Here is a 16,943-nt window from a genome sequence, read left to right as displayed (position 1 = left end):
GGGGATCGGGAGGTCGCCGGGAGGCGGGGGGGGCCGCTGCCTGCCCTGCCCCGAGCCGGCTCACGGGAAGGGGGTGGCCAACTTGGCGGTGTGAAGTTGGCGGCTGCCGTGCCGGGGCGGATTTCAGCACCACGAACAGTCCTGGCGGCTCCTCGGAGCGGCGCGGCGCGGGGGAACCGCGGTGCAGGCACGCTCCTGAGGCTCCTGAGCACGGCGGCGCCCTGAGTATCCCTGGCCTCGGGGGGGGGGAGTGGGGGCACAGTGTCCGCCTGTTTCCAGGAGGGTTTTATTTTACTTAATAAGAAAGGGAGGAGGTTCAGGCGCGCAGCGCTGCTCAGCCCCAGCGCTGGCTGGGGAGCACAGCCCCTCCCCCCCCGCCCCATCCAGCCTGACCGGGGGACGCGGGAGCGTTGTGCTGCTGTTATTTGGACACATGAAATTTCTTAGTAAGTTCCCGGAGACCTGCAGAGTCCACAGCGGGAGGAAGAAGGGAGCCGTCCGCGACGCCCGGGTGGCGGTGTCTGTGCCAGTCCCAGTCCCCGCTGGTCCCGGGGAGGGGCACGGGGCAGGCTCCGGTTGGCAGCCTGCTCTCCCCCGTCTGTCCTCTTCACCTCCCAACCAAAATTTTTGCCGGGCTCTATGCGGGCAGCGCGGGCGGGCTGGGCAGCTGCCACAGCGTCCGGGGCTCTGCCGGCGGTGCGGGCCCCCTTAGGGCAGTGCCGGCGCGCGCTTGGCTTCGGCTCTCCTTGGGACATCCACCCATTTTGGGGTAAGGGGACCCCTTGGACACGTGCTCGGGAGAGCCAGGGGAGGTGGAGCTGCTGAGGAAGGTGCCTCTTTGAGGAGGGGGGAATTTATTCCCCTCCACATGTGTTTTCCCCACTCTTTGTGCTCGGCGCTGCTCACATCCTCGCAGACCCCACCCCGCGTTCGAGAGCCACCAGCACCTACCCTCGCGGTGGCGGGCAAGGAGACCAGAAGCTGTGACTGGCATCGCTGGGGGAAGCCCCCGCCGCCGCCATCTCCCGACGCGGCTCCCACGCGAGGTGCCGGGTCCGGCTCCGGGTCCGTCCCGAGTGGGACATGGAGCTCTCGTGTGCAGGCTCACGGCGGCGCCGGCAGGTGGTGCTCTGGTCACAGGCACGGGGCGGCGGCACCGGGCCGCGGTGCCCGGGCAAGTCTCTGCTCGGCCCCTGCCCACCCCCATCAGGCTGAGGCAACGGGACCGGGCAGTGAGGGGGCACTGAGACACAGTGGCTCATGGTCCTCTCTCTGGGGACACAACCAGGAAAAAAAAGTGCTAAATATAAGAGCCTCAGCGGCAGTCACGTAGACAATTAGCTGCGAGCGTTAATTTCTTCATCTGTCAGGTCAATTTGCACATGTAGGAACATCCCATCACGCCCACCGAGCAGCTGGGGAGTCGGCCCGCCCCCGGGGTGGTTGAGCCCCGCGGCACCGCGCATCTGCCCCCGAAGGGGCCTACGGTGCCCCCAACCCTGTGCCGAAGAGCGTCGGCCTCGGGGGGCGGACCCCGCCCGTCCCCTGGACTCCATTTGCAACTGGTCTGCACCCACCGGGCCCGCGCAAAGGGCCGATGCTTGCGCGGCTTCCCCCCCCCCCATCAACGCTCCGCAGTGGGACCGGTACCCCCATCCCGGCCCTCTTATTCCTCACTCTCGGGAAACTACAGGAGTGTCCGCGCTTTAGTCACACCGGCTTGGGACGGTCAGGGTCAATATGAAACGGCACCTCCCCGCCCTGCAACCCCAAACCTAAGCTCCATCCTGTCTTTGCCGAGCCCCCCCACCTCCGCTCACCCCACCCCGCCGCCCCCGCCCAGCCCCTCCTCCCTGCCCTACAAGCACTTTTCCAGCTTTTTTTTGCCGACGTGCTCCCGTGCTCCGGGTCCTTCCCCGTGCCGCCGTGGGGAGCTCACTCCGCCTCCCTCTGCCAACCCAAACTTCTCTCCCTTCTCAACATGGGAGGCAGCATCACCTAGAGCCGCAGTCTGGACTGCGGGGAACCAGCGAACTCACTGTTGGCGCCTCCGCCCGCCGTCCGAGCATGGGTGCTGCGGGCCGCTCGCGCCTCTGGGCACCCCACCGTCCGCACTAGCGGAGCGGGGCACGGGAGCATCCCCCGCTACCATGATCACGGCCGCCGGCAGGAAGGGTCTGGGCCCTGAGCCCCGGGCGCCGGGGGTAAGTTGTTACAGCCCTCCCCTTCCCCGCTTTAGGCCTCCTTTTTTTGTTCTTTACTTTTCCTTTTTTTATCTCTCCCACCCCCCCTTTCTTTTGCCCCGCGAGGAGATTGGGAGCCGCGTTGCCTCCGCGATCCGCGGCGCTGAGCTCTGTTCTCTCCGCAGGTGGCGGAGGGGAGCGCAGTGCGAGAGCTCTCCCCGCGGAAGAGGCCGCCGGCCGCCGCCGAGGAGGAGCGCTGCGCCAGCCGCCCGGCGCCCGAGGGAGCAGGGGCCACCGCGGGCGCAGAGCCGCGGCCGCTGGAGCGGGCTGGGGCCGGGGGCTGGTGCCGGAGCTGCCAGGCCCAGCTAGCCGAGCTGAGGAGGCAAGCGGCGCGGCTGGCCGCCGGCGGCTGCCCGCCCAACGCCCCCCCGGTAAGTGCGCCTGGGCCGTTCGAGCACCTCTGGGCGCTCGCGGGAGGTGGTGATGGGGGACACGGGGGCCTGGTCCCCATCCCGGGCAGGATCAGGTGTGTACCCCCGCGGGTTTGGGAGGACAGCGTGATGGCAAAGCCGGCGATTTCCAACCCATGAGGGTTCTTCAAAAGTTCAAGGGTTTCCCGTCCCAGGCTTTCTGGTAAAGTGAACCTGTGCGGCTGAGCGGTCGCGCTCTGCTACAGCCAGAAACAGTTAAAACCCCAAGAATAGTAGCGACTTGGGCGAACGGAGCCGGCAGCAGGAAAGTGTCGTGAGGGTGCCCAGAGCCACCCCGAGGGAGCCGCCTCTGCCTCCCAGCCGTGGTGGCACGCTTTCGGGATGCCCGGTCGGTGCTGCGGCTGGGCTTTGGTTTCATCCTTCCTAAGAGAAACTGCCGGCGGGAGCACTTCTGCTCCTCCTTCCCAGGAGCCCACAGAATGAGGCTGAAAGTCTCCCACTGGTGGTTGTGGCACTGGAGGAAGCTTTGAGTGGTATGGTTTTGCTGCATTTACGCAGTCTGGGTGCTTGAATGTACCTATCTGGCTGGTGGGCTCGTTCTTGCCTTTAGTGTTACTCGCACAAGCAGGGGTTGTGTCATTTTCTTCCAATTTGTGCTTTACGATGGCCTTTCATGTCTGGTAATGAACGGAGAAAGTGCATGGGGATGCCAGAGGTTTCCTTTAACATGTATGCAGCTTTATTTGTGTGTGTTCTAGTCTGCACAGTTTTTCCTTTCCATGTTTGTTTTCTGTGTATCGGAGGACTCTGTTATTCTTGCCCCTTTCCTTTAGTCAGGGCACATGAAACAAAACTTCAAAGCTGGTACAGGTGAAAAAAAAGTCTTCATACAGAGTCATGCCTAGACACCTGAGGAGACAGGATTAACTGACAGGGTAAAATGTAGTGAGGACTCTCAGATTGTTTCAGGGCACACAAAACGTGTGTTAGGGTTTTGATAACATTTGGAAGTAAGGTATTGTTTTCTAAACAATGCTTATCTGGATGTTTGCAACAATGGGGGGGGGGGGTTAGGGTCTGAAGAGGAAGCCAAACCCTACTGACCTTCATTTTCATTCAAAGAGTTCCTGTATGATCTACAGAATTCCCATTGAATCTAAATATAGTTTTGTTTGAGAGTGCATTGTGGAGCAGTGTCTCAACGCACCGGGAGGTTTGCATTTTCAGGCTGGATCCGAAGCCCTTTGAAATCAACAGGAGTCTCTGTTGATTTGCTAGGTTTGGAGTAGGTTCTTTTTTCTGTGGTGCAGAAGGTCACATATCTCATTGAATTCAGGACTGTTGGACCTTTTGTTTTCTGGATTGCTGTTGAGTGGTGGGAAGAAGTTTAATTTCCCCTTGTGAAGTGCTTGTGATAGGCTGTTTCAGTGAGGAGCACAAGAATCCCTGTTGCTGATGTTGGGGTGGGCCTCTGCTGTAAAGAATAATGTCCTATCTGGGAGTGAATCGCTGTCATGGGGGAAAAAAAAGCTGCCAGGGCAGGAGAGTCAGGGGCCTTGGCCAGGTGTTCAGGTGAGGAGACCTGTGAGCAAAGGCCTGTTTGTGTGGTCTCCTTCCTGCAAGTCTCAGGGGACTTCCTTGATAAGTACTTGATGATGGGTAAATTAATCCCCTTTTCTGCGGTGTTTCAAAGCATGCCTAGGAACATAATAAAATATTAGTCATCACACTGTTAGAACCTCGACAGACCTGATTGCAGAGTAACAGATACCTGGAGTTTACTGAGTAGCATACGGTAGTGTTAGATGTTTCAAATTTGTTAAAAAATACATTTTCTAACGCTTGTGAGACCTCAAGCCTAACTGCAAGCTCAAACCCCCACTAATCCTGGTGTAGAGAGCAGCTCTTCAGGAAGGAAGATTCAATAAACAGTTCTACTTACTGCCTTCTGAGTGTGAAGTAGGTTAGCGGGAGATAACAGTCAGGGGTTCGGCTACTCAGCTGCTGTGAATTGGCCTTGCAGTGGGAATCTGATGCAATATGCTGGCAGGTTGAGTGCTGTGTAAGGTTTGTGCCAGAAAGGCAGCTTGCTGCTGCCTTGCTGCTGCTGCTTTTTATCCCATACCCCCCCCTTCTTGTTTAATTATATAAGAAGATATCTAAAAACCCAGCTCCTCTCGAAAGAGTTTCATGCCCATACAATAGATTCTAAAGGATTTCTTACAAGCTCTTCTAACTCACTGTCAAACTAAGCAACTACTGGATGAGTAAACACCAGAAGGCTGCTGCTTGGAGTATGCTGCTCTCAAAGGATTTACCTCCTTTGCCATAATAATTAAGGGATCTTTCAGCACAGGTTCAGAAAGATTTCCACACCTGGTTGAAAACCCTTTGGAAAGGTGGGTGGGTGCCTCAGAGATGAAAGAAGGGCTAGTTTCCTGCTGTTGATATCTTTCCTGATGAAAGAGAGGAGGTGTATTCTTATGCGTGGGGCAGCTGACAAGGGATTGAATTGACATTAGAATAAAAAGCCAGCGTACTGTTTGCAGTCTGCAGGGATAACAAATCTAATTGCTTGAGAGAGCTATGATTCATACAGTTTAGGTGGTGATGTCCTTTCAATTAGATGTATTAAAAATATATAAATAATTGTAAGTTTCGGTGCTAAGATGATGTGCATTGATTACAGAATACTGTTAGTTGTTTATGTCTCTTTAAAGTCCTCCAAATCTCTGTGGGCAAATGATAACAAGATAAACCTCTGTGCTTATATTAAAACTCTTTTAACAGTTCTCCCAAGTACAAGATTTACTGCACCCTATCGTGTCAGTTCCCTTAGTTTTAGTGCTGCTGCCTTTACAGTTTGCCACCACAGTGAGGCCTGTGTGTGAATCAGAATGTGATTTTCATCAAGCATGGATGGAAATTAGTAAAGTTTAAACTGAAATTATGACAGATTAGCATTTTGGAATTGCAGTATTGGCATCAGTTGCTGGGTCATGTACTGAACTAGTGTAGGAGGAAAAAACCAAAACCAAACCTAAACCGAAAAGGTGCCTTGGTTTATCCCTAATTAAAAGTTCTGTATGTGCCTTTCAGGCTGTGTCCCTGGGGAGCTGTAATGGGACAGCTGTGATGGGATACAAGATCTCCTACTGCCAGGGTTCTGGCTAGAGTGGTGAGCAGGTTGTTGTGCCTGGAAGTTGTTGCTGTTGGCAGCTGTGGGGCAATCCACGGGAAATGAGTTGGTGGTCTGTGTCTCACTCCCTGTTGGCAAATAGCCTTGTCACAAAACCACCACAACAATTACTGCTAATTGGCATCACTGCTGGCAGTTTCACAGGAGAGGCTAGGACTGAATGGGGATGTAGATTAAATTAGTAATAATAATACTTAGCACCTAAAATCTTCACAGTGCTTCACAAATGGTCATTAATTAATTTGTGTGATGCCCCTATTTGATAAACCCAAATGTGCTGTCATTTCTAAAGAGGTGTATGTCAGAGTGAGTTTTGTGTCTCTGAAAGGAAGGGGACAGGCAGGGACTTCCAACATGAGACATGTGCTCCTGCAGCTGGAAGTAAACTCTGCTCCCTTCTACTGCAGGCAATAGTCTTAAGGATATACAGCCACTGTAGGATGGTTTAAGGTAATCCATTATAAGCAGAGGAAGAAAGCTGTCTTGCTATGAGGAAGGCACACGCAGATACAGCTAAATCCACAGAAGTGTTTTATACTGGTATAAATATTTTAGTTGTAGAAAAGTAGTAATTGTACCTAGTTATCCTGGAATAAAGTATTTTTTGTAACCTTGTACTGAAAGGAGGCTAAGTCCAGAGGAAATTCAGTTTGTAAGTGATTAGCTTTGAGAACTGTGTTTCTCCCAGCCCAGGCATTCAAATACCCCATTTCACCTGTCCCCTGATCCTCCCATTCTGAGCAGTTTATATTTTCCCTACTGCCAGCGCAGGTGGGTATTGGAGACAGCATTAAGGGGAACAGAAATGTGCATGTTGTAGCTTGAGTTCTGTCCTAGTTTTTAAGAGCTGCTTTTCTTCCCCATTGTTCCCTCTTCCAGCCCTTGTGTTATCTTCACTGCATGTTACAAGAGGCACACCACTGAACAGCATCCAGGGATTCTGAGGGACAAAGGAGTGACTATGGGCTCTTCATTGCTGGTGGGGTGGACAATGGTTTTTCTCTGATGCCTTCAAGAACTTTTATTCCTAGTTGATTGAGGAAGCTGTGGCTGGGTGCAAAGAGGCACATTGCCAGCCCTGGTCTGCAGAGAGCCTTCGTGACTAGAACAGGTCATGCCTTCGCCTTTGGTTGCTAATGAGCTATGAGTCATTGGAGGGAGCTAAGTAAATCCTAGCCTGCCATGTTTGTGGCTGGGCTCTTGAGTTACACCAGCTAGAGCTGGAGAAAGCCTGGCTTCTCTGGAAAAAAGTGGAGGACAGCAGTGGCTTTAGACTGCACTGAGGAGCCTCAGCTGTGCAGATGCTGAGAGGTGCTGCTGGATTGCACTCCCATCACACCAGCTTCTGATCAAAACAGTGGTCTCTTGGTACACCTGTGTGTGTTGTTGATTGCATCATCTGAAGGGGAGATGAAGAACAAAGCTCTGGGAAGGGTATACTCTTTCCTGTGGGTTTCTCCTGTATGCTAAATAACCCCCACATGTTTCCAAGAGCAGAACAACTAAGGAAGGGTGGTTTGGTAGGATGGATGCTTTGCTCACCTCCTTTGTTTGCTCCGTCTCTCTGTGTTAATCCCAGCTGTTCCCTCCTTGTCTGTGATGACTCGATAAGAAGCAGCACAGTCTGCATCTGCAGCTGCACACGTACTGTTTGGTTGACAGCACGCTAATACTTGGGCATCTGGCTTCTGCCAGACAATTAATAACAGGTGGGCCCTGCACAGCTTCCCTCGTGGGCAGTTTGTGGAAGCTGTAGGAGCTTGCAGTGGGCCTTCTACCTTGACTTCAGGTGATCTGACAGGTTCAAATGCTATTAAGGAGGGCTGGCAGTGAGGAGGATGGAAAGAAGGACACTGCAGCAGTTTTCATTGCTTTGGAAAACCAGGCCAAGAGGACAGGCATGGAACTGAGGACTGTGGTCTTGATGTGCGAGAGCCTGGTACACTATGTTATTCCCACCTTGTCCACTCTAATGGCATTGTATCAGCAGGACTAGAAGCAAGGAGAGCTTGTGTGATTTCTGGTTTTCAGCACCTGTCTCCTCACTGCGTGTGCACTGTTGGGTGCTTCAGGAGCCTGCGCTGTGCAGGGGGGAGCCTGGGAGAAAGCATTAGCATTTGCCTGCAGTCTCATGCTTCCCTGACAGAGCAGGGGTTCAAAGCACCTGGAGACTTCTCACAACATTTGAGGTGAATGTGGAATGGATCTAAGCTTTTAGAAGCAACCCCTGGCTTTTTGTGGAGTTTTTCTTCCTATGCCTTTTTTTTTTTTTCCCTATTAATGAGTCAGCTTTCTACTAAGTGGCATGGTTACCTGGAATTTGAGAGTCCTGGTAATGAGGCTGCTGAGTCTTGGATAAGTTTGGGGTCCTCTTACTGCGGGCTGTATTTATTTTCATAGAAGGCCTTTCTGCAGTTGACATGGTTAAGGGGAATGGAATGAGAGAACTTTGTCTTTTACAGATTGCTCTCTAGAGGAATACAGTTTTCAGGGCTCTTTGCAAGCACTAAATGCACCTTAAAATGTTCTATATTTAACATTTCAAAAAAACATAAGTGGAAAAGCAATGTCTTCCTAAATATGAATCTGGGCCATTTTTTGAGGTGCACATTTAACATTTAACTTTGTGAGAGAGACTCTTGCAGAGACTTGGCTGCGGAGTGCTTCAGGCTATGAGCTCAGGTGTGGATTTCAGGTTATGTGTGCAGTCTAATAACAGGGTTAGTGACAACACCATGTCAAATTTGTTGACATGAGCAGTTCCCTTGTTTCAGTCAGTGCAGTAGCCCCATGCTATATGATAGGCCACAGAAACAAACTGTAATGAGTTTGCTTTAAACATTTAGGATTTTCAGGGGTGCCCTTTTAAAATACAGGTGAGTGGGATTATCTTGCAGTTCAGATGCTGGGGGCATGAGGACTTCTTACTGGGGGATCTGAATTGGGGGTGCAGTGATTGTGCAATTAGCTGAAGGTACTGAGGTCTCCTGGGTATCTGAGGGTAATTAGTGTTGTGCTGGATCTTTCTCTAGCTAATTCCTTCAGCACCCTGCCCTCTTAGGGAAAAGGGAGGAAACGCATAAACCATTTCAAAATCCCGGGGGGTGGAAAAGAGCATCTGCTCCTAACATCTGAGGTTACTTTGAACCTGCTGAAATATGTAGTAGCTGCTTTATTGTTTTTGCCAAGAGTTTCCACCTACAGTGATCCCACTCTGACTTGTTAATAGTGAGGTTGTAGGAGGCAGTAGTCATCCTTCTCTTCCCTGACCCACAGCAGCTGATAGTGGCTGCAGCTCTGGACCTGGCACTGCAGGGTACTGGAGTGGGGATGGCTGAAACCACCAAGAGATTTTCCTTTCCCAGGACTGGGATTACACACCATGTACACAGTTGCTGCATGGGTTTCCTGCTGCTTGGTTGCCCAGCCATAACTGCACTCTGTGGGTCTGAGTCTTTGCTCCCACAGTGAAGCTTCACCACAGCTAGAGGAGGTGAATCTAGCTGGAAATGTGTGCGTGTCTTCTAGAAGATTTTTCCATGATGATGCTCTTCCCTTTTTCAAAATTGAATTACCTTCAGGAACTAAATCTATTTGGATATTGCTCACACTGGGTATGGCAGGCAGCCACTTTTGGGAGTATTGCATCCTCTTTTTAAATTTACTGGACATCAATGGAATTTAATTTGTCTGGATTTGTCTCCCTGTCCTTTGACTTCAGACTTGAAGTACTGGAATAACCATGTTATACTTACATGTTCAGCATATCCCCAAATGGAAGGCATCTTTAGGAAGGTGGAAGTTTTGTCTGTTGATGGATGTTCTCATGATTGGTAGCAAGCTGACTTCTTTTACAAGTGTCTACTAACTTTGTGTAGTCTTTCAGATGAGTGGCTTAGGGGAAAAAACGTGAACCTTACTTTCAGGAGAATTGTGCCTCCTGCTGCTTTTTTTAACAGCAAGGACTGTGTCCCCCTGGAGGGATGCAAGACTGGGAACTGAATCCCTAGATTTGCCACTGACATTGTGGATGTGGCAGGCTGCTTGGTATCCATGTGCTTAATTTCTCCTTTGCCCAGCAGAGAGAAAATGCTTCTTTCCTTTGTCCATTTTGAGTAAGAACCTTTTTTCTGTGGTAGGGACTCTCTTGCTTGTATGACATTGAGTATCATTGATTGCTGTTCCTAGTAGAGCTGACTGCTCCTGTAGTAGGCATGGTAAGGAAAAACATATAATAATAGGGACACAGAAAACAGCGAACTCTGAGTTGAAACTGAACTTTCAGGTCAGGTATCGGAGAGGAGGCTCTGGAGCTGGCGTTTCTGCAACACCAGAAACAGCAAACAAAGCCAGGGACATACTGTGAAGGTGGCAACCGGTAGTCCTGAAAATCTGCCAGTTCACCAGGAGGGGAGTGTTGAGGCTGTGGAAGGGGACTGAAGGGGCTGTAGTGTATGTTCAGGTGGAGCTTGATTAAGTAGCAGGTATTAGGTCAGTGCAGGGAGCAGAGACCAGAGCTGTACTGATGCTATCAGAAAGGTTTATCTGCATGCTGCGCTGTGCCTCCCTATGATGAAACTGGAAAGCTGCCTTGTGGAAAGGTGGTGTGGCCTTGTAAATCGGGAACTCTTCAGTCCCTCATACTGCTGTTGAAGTTTATGCCGAGGTGTGTTACTTATTAGCTTTCCCTTAAAAAGCATTTAATTTTTAAATGGAAAAAAAGGAAAACTTAGCAGAGGAACCTAAGAGCAAAGCTTCAAATTATTATTCCAAGCAAGGGTGGTGGTGGCTATATGTACATATACGTATGTATTCTTCTCTAGGTTAAGTTAAAGTGAATATAAACTTTTGGTATATAGTTCTTTGGACTGACTGCTTTGAAGCTGCATGAGCTTTTAAGGTGTAGCTAAAGATGTTCACTTTCATGTTGGGGAAAGAATGTTTAACTGGATAAAAAATATCCGCCTATTTTAGGCAACATAATGCAATTGTTGCATGTTTGTTTCATCACCAAGATTCCGACTGTTGTATACATGACCCTAATGTAGCATGAATCAGCCAAATCTCAGCACTTGCTCACAAAAAAAAAAATAAAAATAAAAAAGGCTTAGGTGTGCACGATTATTTCTGAGTCAAGTCTTAAAATTACTCTTTGATCAGTGTGCCTGGAGTTTGGCAGGCTGCTCCAGGTTTTGGCTGGGGCTGGGCCAGTATTACCATATGTCAGTACCTGTGCAGAAGTGAATGGAATGCTGGATGACTGTGGGAAAATGATCAATTTTCATTTACCTTTTAGCAAATCTTTCCCTAATGTTGCTGAGGGATTTTATGCAGCTTGGTGAATGGGATGAGAAGTCTTCTGTACAAAAGTGAAACCTGATACTTCTGCCTAGGCTGGGCATTGACTGGCTTTCAGCATTAACTGTGAAAGCAAAGCATTAGTCCTAGTTCTCACAGCACTCAAAATATTATGTTTAAATGTGCTTCCTGTTTTACCACAACATACAGTTTGTTACAGCATGGTTTGTGTCACAGTCTGTGTGTATGTATTGATCAGTGATGACTGTACTGTGAATGGGCAGTGTTTGGCTTTGTGTTCTTTGTGTTTTAAGCCATACTCAGTTTATATTGTACTCTTTTTTTTATTTTTTTTTTTTTTATTGCCTTGTGTTATTCTTGCTGTATTGTATGTTGTAGCATTTATTTACTGCTTTTGGCACTGTTGCTATTCTCCTGGATCTCGGAGGACCGCAGTTTCCTACAGCCTGAATGTAGCTTTTTCAAGTAAATTGTTTTTTTTATTTTGCGGGGGTCTCTGCTGTTTTTGCAACTTATGCACCAGAGTAGCTCAGGGTACATCATGCAGTTCTCAGCAGAACAGTCTGGCTGAGTGTTTTGGAGGAGGTGGGTCTGCTGAGGTGGTTGGGATCAGTAGCACAGTGCTGGATCAGTGGCATGTGTCAGATTCCCATCCCAAAACAGGGCAGTGGGAGCTGTTGCCAGGGATTCTCTGGGATGCGGCAGTCCTAACAGCTGTCAGAAACAGGAAGACCAGCAAGTGGCTTGTCCAATCAGGACATCTTGCCATCCTTGTTCCAATTGCTTTACTACTTTTCGGTCATCTGTAGAGGCTTTCTGAATTTGCTTGGTGTCGAGTGGTGAAGGCATTCAGCATTTTCCTTGGTAGTTATTGAGTCCTCTTTTGAATTCCTCTGCATAAAACATGCCAGTGTTGTGACAGACCCTCTCTTTAACACCAAATTGTCTAGTGTGGAATGTAAAAGCACCTGCTTTTATCTACTACCCAACTGCAGCTAGGGTGTAGTGACCAATGGCACAGTTCTCAGGAGGGTTAAGTGGCCATGAGTCAAACCTTAAGTGGCTTCAGAAGCCAAGACCACTGGGTGACCAGTCACCAGCTCAGCCTGGGAGCATCCCACATTGCTTCGTGCAATTAAGTGATTTTCAATTGCAGTAAATATCAAAAGTGGGACAGATCTGACCTCTGCTTAGCAGGTGAAGCTTGGCTAATGGTGCCAGAGCACCTGACATCCAAATGATTGAAGGAGGGGGAGAGAGATAGTTGAGTGATCTAATCCCTGGCAGCCAGGGAGAAGGTGATTTTGATTCCCGTGTAGCTGGTATGCTTAAGACAAGTGTGAAGAGCATGCCAACCTCTGGTAGTGTTGGACTGGGTGTTGTGTTGACAGAGCAGCAGAGTTGTGTTCAAGTTTTGGCACGGATTTTAGTAAAAGTGATCAGTGAACGTTAGGAAAAGTGATGTTTGGCTGACTTGGCCAGCACTTCTCAAATAAATACCCATGTTGTGATAACGCATTGGTTTTGTGTTGAACATGTGTACATGTTTTTGTATAGAGACTTGCTTGCTCCACTTGTGAGAATGAGTTTTCCAGCCACAGAGAGGAAACTGAGTTGAATCTCTGGTGTGAATGTCACATAATCTCTATGTGTGTGCCTTAATGCTGGTGCATCATTAGGAAGAGAGGTGATCCCGTACTGCTCTCTGGCCCTGCAACATACGGTCCCAAGGAAACTATCAGTAGTGATGAGAATTAAAATTAATTTGCTCTATGAAATTTGGCCCTTGAAGGATGGAGAGGAGGCACAAGTGTCTTTGCCACTGTAATTTCTGGGCAGCATTGGTGCTACCTTCCTGGTTGGTAAGCAGAAGATGGAAGGGCTGGTTTATCCAAAATGCCCTTTTCAGAAGTGCCTTAGCCTTAATATGAACTATAGGTGCTGCAGAGCTTTTCTAAGCTATCTTGAAAACTATGCTATGGGTGAAACATGGGCCAAGATTTGGCCTGTAACTATTTTGCCTGTAGCTTATAATTACATACAGAGTTAAACTCAGCATCTCCAGTTCAAATGTTCAGGTGTTAGAGTAGCTTGTTTTAACTGTGAATGAAGAAGTGAGCTATTTTGCTGTCTTTCCCTGAATATTTTTTAGGAAAGAAAGGCAAATGCATTTGACATTCCTCCAACAAGCTCTCACAAGGGTAATTTTGTGTGGAAGATTGAGCAGCATGGAAACACTCTAAGATATTGTCTTTTTGTGGGTTTTGTAAAGAGGACATATAGTTGAAGTAATTTATAATATGCAGATTCTCTGCTTAGAGAGCTTCTTTCAGCAATTACCTGTAAGAATAAAGTAAAAAGCATTTATTATTAATATTCACATTCCATATATTAAGAAATATTTCTTCTGCTATTGTTAATTTTTTCTTTGTGGGCTCCAAAGGAGTGTAGAGTAAGACAAATGTGGTCACAGAAGAAAAATGTATGAGTTAATGTATTAAGTTTACATATTTTTCATTTGATGGATTTATGGTTTTTAATTACACCTTCATTTCTTGCATTGGGATCCCTGGAGGCCCTTTCTGAATTTCATACTTACTCTTATATAACCTGCCACCTTGTGCAGTCTTAATGCTGCTTGACTGACCTCTGGTGAAGTTATTTTTTTACTCAAGTTTAAAATCTGCAACCTCCACAAAGAGCTAAATTAGAAAATATTTATGTGATTGTGAGAATTTCTCAGCCTGCCATGTTGTACCCGTGAAACACAGGGGCTCCTCTGATGTTTGCATGGAAGCATAGACTTTGTGCTCAGGATTTACCAGTTGATCATGAGTAGCAACACCCTGGCCTCAACTCATGGCCTTACTGGCTCCCCATGGGCAGTTTGGCATTGGAAAGTAGCTGTGTCTTTGGTAACAACCCTTTGGGGAGCAATGACTGGGTTCAGGGAAGAGTATTTTCAGCAGTATGTTGTAATAAATCTTGCTGTACATCTCTACTTCTGTCTTCAGTTATATATGGCACTGGATTTTCATTTCATCAGTCTGCATTGTGGCTCTTTTATTGACAGTGGAATTGAAAACCTGTGTTAACAGGTGGAAAATGAAGCCTGTTGGAGCCATATAGTTGCAGTTGATACACTCTGCTGAAATGAAGAGGAAACCAGACTGCAGAACTAGGTCAATAGTTGTATTCCAAATCTGTCTCTCTGTAGGTATCATTACTTCAGAGTAAAGAGTTTGCTTTTTTTCAGCACATCCAATTCATTTTTCTGCTCAGTGGGAACATAGTTACCTCTGTGTGTGTGTAAACAATGCCAGGATCTGCTTGGTGTAACTAAGACATAGCTTATCCACAAGGCAAACAGCCTAGGCTGATAATAGTCAGGCCTTCTGAAAGAAATTTGCCATACAGTGAGTGTGAATGTTCAGCCACAACTTGAGCCCCTTTCTCAGATTTGTGCTGTATATCCTTTTATTATTCTGGTCATGGCAGCTCTTAAGCACGTGCAGTTCAAGAGCAAAATAGCTCTGATCTGTGCTCTAAGACTTTACTTGGGTTTTAGCTGCTTATTGCCAAGTCTTTTGATGGCATGAAAGATGTTATACACAGGGCTGGCTTTTCTGACCCACCCTGAGTTCTTCACTGAGCTTTTTATGGCTTTTGGGAGGGCTTGACTCTTGTAGGATTTGGTGCAATGAAAAGTGTGGAGTAGATAGTTAAAGAACTGCAATGCAAAAAAACCACTTGACCCTGGGAAGTGAATACAAGTGAGAACACAAAGGCATTGTTCTCGGAGGTGAAGCACTGAAGGATCTCTACTTTTATGTTTTCTGTTTATAATTTCCATTTTAATTGTTCTTGCTAGTCCAGGTTCAATCTCATTTTTCTTTCTTCTTGCCACTGGAGCAACAGCCTCGTTTGCTGATGTTAGAAATAAGTCCAGGCATACCCTCCTTTCTAAATGCTGTACTACTTTCTTTGGAAGTGATGAAAAATCTGGTACAGAAGGTCATCTCACTAAGCATAATGTTACAGAAGTGGTTCATCTGTATCTGAAGGAGTGAGCTGGAAAATGTCTGTAGTGGTTCATCAAGGAAAAAAAAAACGTAGATCCACTGTGTGAAAAACCTGGTTCTTTCTGTACCTCGACAGGATTCCTTAAATCTGTGCAAGAGCAAAGAGTTAAGGTAATCCTGATTTCATAGAGGTGTTACTTAACCCGGGAGTCTCAGTTGAGTACAATACAGGAGTGACATCAGTGAGAGATTAGAATAAACTTCCTTATCTTCAAAGACTGTTTACTTAATGGCTGGGGAATCGCTGTGTTTGTAGGTAGAGGTAGGAAATGTCCTCAGGCAGGCAGGAGCTGATAGCTTTTAAAAAAGAGCAGTGGTGTTTCTCCTCAAGCCTACTTACATCGCTTGTCTGCTTCTCCCAGCCTGCTGACTGTTCTGCTTCTTCGTACACCAGTATGGAAGTCTTTAAGAGATTGCCAAGGTAATTTTGGATGCTAAACTCTGAACGCAAGCAGTATCCTTGTAGCTTCTGGGTTGTTTCTTCCAAGTCTTACTGACTTTGATCTTATATAGGGTAATTACATGGACAGTCTGTAGCCTCTGACTTGTATCTTCATTGTTTACCTATATTCTCTTTCCAAATTATTTTTCAGGGAGGTGTGATTATAAGGCATCTGAAAGCATATCCGAGGTTAGCATGTCTGTCTGTGGAATGGTGGAGAGGGAAAGGAGAAAGGAGCAGGGTGTGCTCCTTTTCAGTGCTGGGCTATCAGTCTTGTGGTGTTATGTGATGGGTATAGGGCATACGTCACTGTGCAGTGCTGGCGCTGCTGGGAAGCACGTTCAGTCAGGGAAACGAGTCCTTCTGATAAATGTCCCCAGATGACACTCAAGTGGTGTAACAACCTTGAGGAATCAACTTCTGTGAATCCTTGGGCAAGCTTGTATTTTTCATATATATATATATATGAATGAAATATATATGAAATATATGTATGTATTTATATATGCACACACTGTAAGTTTTCTTTAAAACGCTGGTTAGAGGCATTTTAAAAATCTCAGAGTTGAGTAGTGTTAGCTGCCCTCAGATATGTCAGCTGCTGCTTGTAGTCATGTGGAAGACAGTATGTAGTTGCTTTGGGTTTTTGAAGGCTTCTTGTGTAGGACTTGAATCTTTTCTGCAGAGTTCCTTTTGACACCAGTGAAGTTACTTCTGATATCCAATAAAAATAACAATTTGATTTGCAGACTGTTGTGTAAAAACTGCTCTAAACTTACTTAGAAGCTCACTGGGATACATGTCCCGCTGGCAAGTGTCTTCCAATTTTCTCATGAAAGTATTCCTGTAAAAGTTGTCTTTAAAGCAAATTTGTGCCTTATTGGCATTTTTTTAAAAGACAAAGCAGAGATGCAGTGTTCAGGCAGATATGTTTTTTTTTCCACCTCATTTGATGTTAAGTCTTTGTTCAATCCAGTCCTATGTCAGTAATGACTCTGGAGTAAGTAGGTATGCAGAGCTGGAGGAAATCCTGTTTTACACATTTGTATTCTAGGAGAGCCTCAGAAAGCCTAACAATAATCCCACTTGGTGAGGTAATGGGTAAACACAGTAAGAAATAAAAACGTGCTTACTCCTTACTGAAGCAGAAAAATGGCTTAAGCAGCATAATGTGGTCTTTGATAAGTGCAGATAATCTGACCTGCTTCACTCTATGGATTAAGGCATTAACTGAGGCAGCTGAAACAGCTACTCAAAGAGAACCTGTCCCTCTAGTTGTAAAGGAGC

General features: G+C 47.3%; 2 protein-coding genes across 3 annotated transcripts in view; one reads left to right on the top strand and one right to left on the bottom strand.

Moving 5' to 3' along the window:
• KIF26A (kinesin family member 26A) overlaps positions 1-16,943 on the top strand; it is a 110,231-nt gene that overhangs the window by 421 nt on the left and 92,867 nt on the right. The window contains exons 1-2 of one of the 2 annotated variants that reach the window (XM_061376265.1): positions 1,887-2,204; positions 2,369-2,614. In XM_061376265.1, coding sequence (XP_061232249.1) covers positions 2,151-2,204; positions 2,369-2,614 — 300 coding nt within the window. In that variant the 5' untranslated portion in view covers positions 1,887-2,150. Of the gene's footprint in view, positions 1-1,886; positions 2,205-2,368; positions 2,615-16,943 lie in introns of those variants that run through there. The other variant, XM_061376264.1, reaches the window with a different exon arrangement.
• The window catches only part of PPP1R13B (protein phosphatase 1 regulatory subunit 13B), a 326,672-nt gene that overhangs the window by 267,231 nt on the left and 42,498 nt on the right, over positions 1-16,943 (bottom strand). The gene's annotated exons all lie outside the window — the stretch shown is intronic.

This window comes from Neopsephotus bourkii, unplaced genomic scaffold, assembly GCF_033783945.1.
Source record: "Neopsephotus bourkii isolate Nb327-2 ecotype Australia unplaced genomic scaffold, CSIRO-AGI_Nbou_v1 NB_1707, whole genome shotgun sequence".
NCBI classification, from domain to species: domain Eukaryota; kingdom Metazoa; phylum Chordata; class Aves; order Psittaciformes; family Psittacidae; genus Neopsephotus; species Neopsephotus bourkii.
This window is presented reverse-complemented; position numbering and strand designations above follow the sequence as displayed.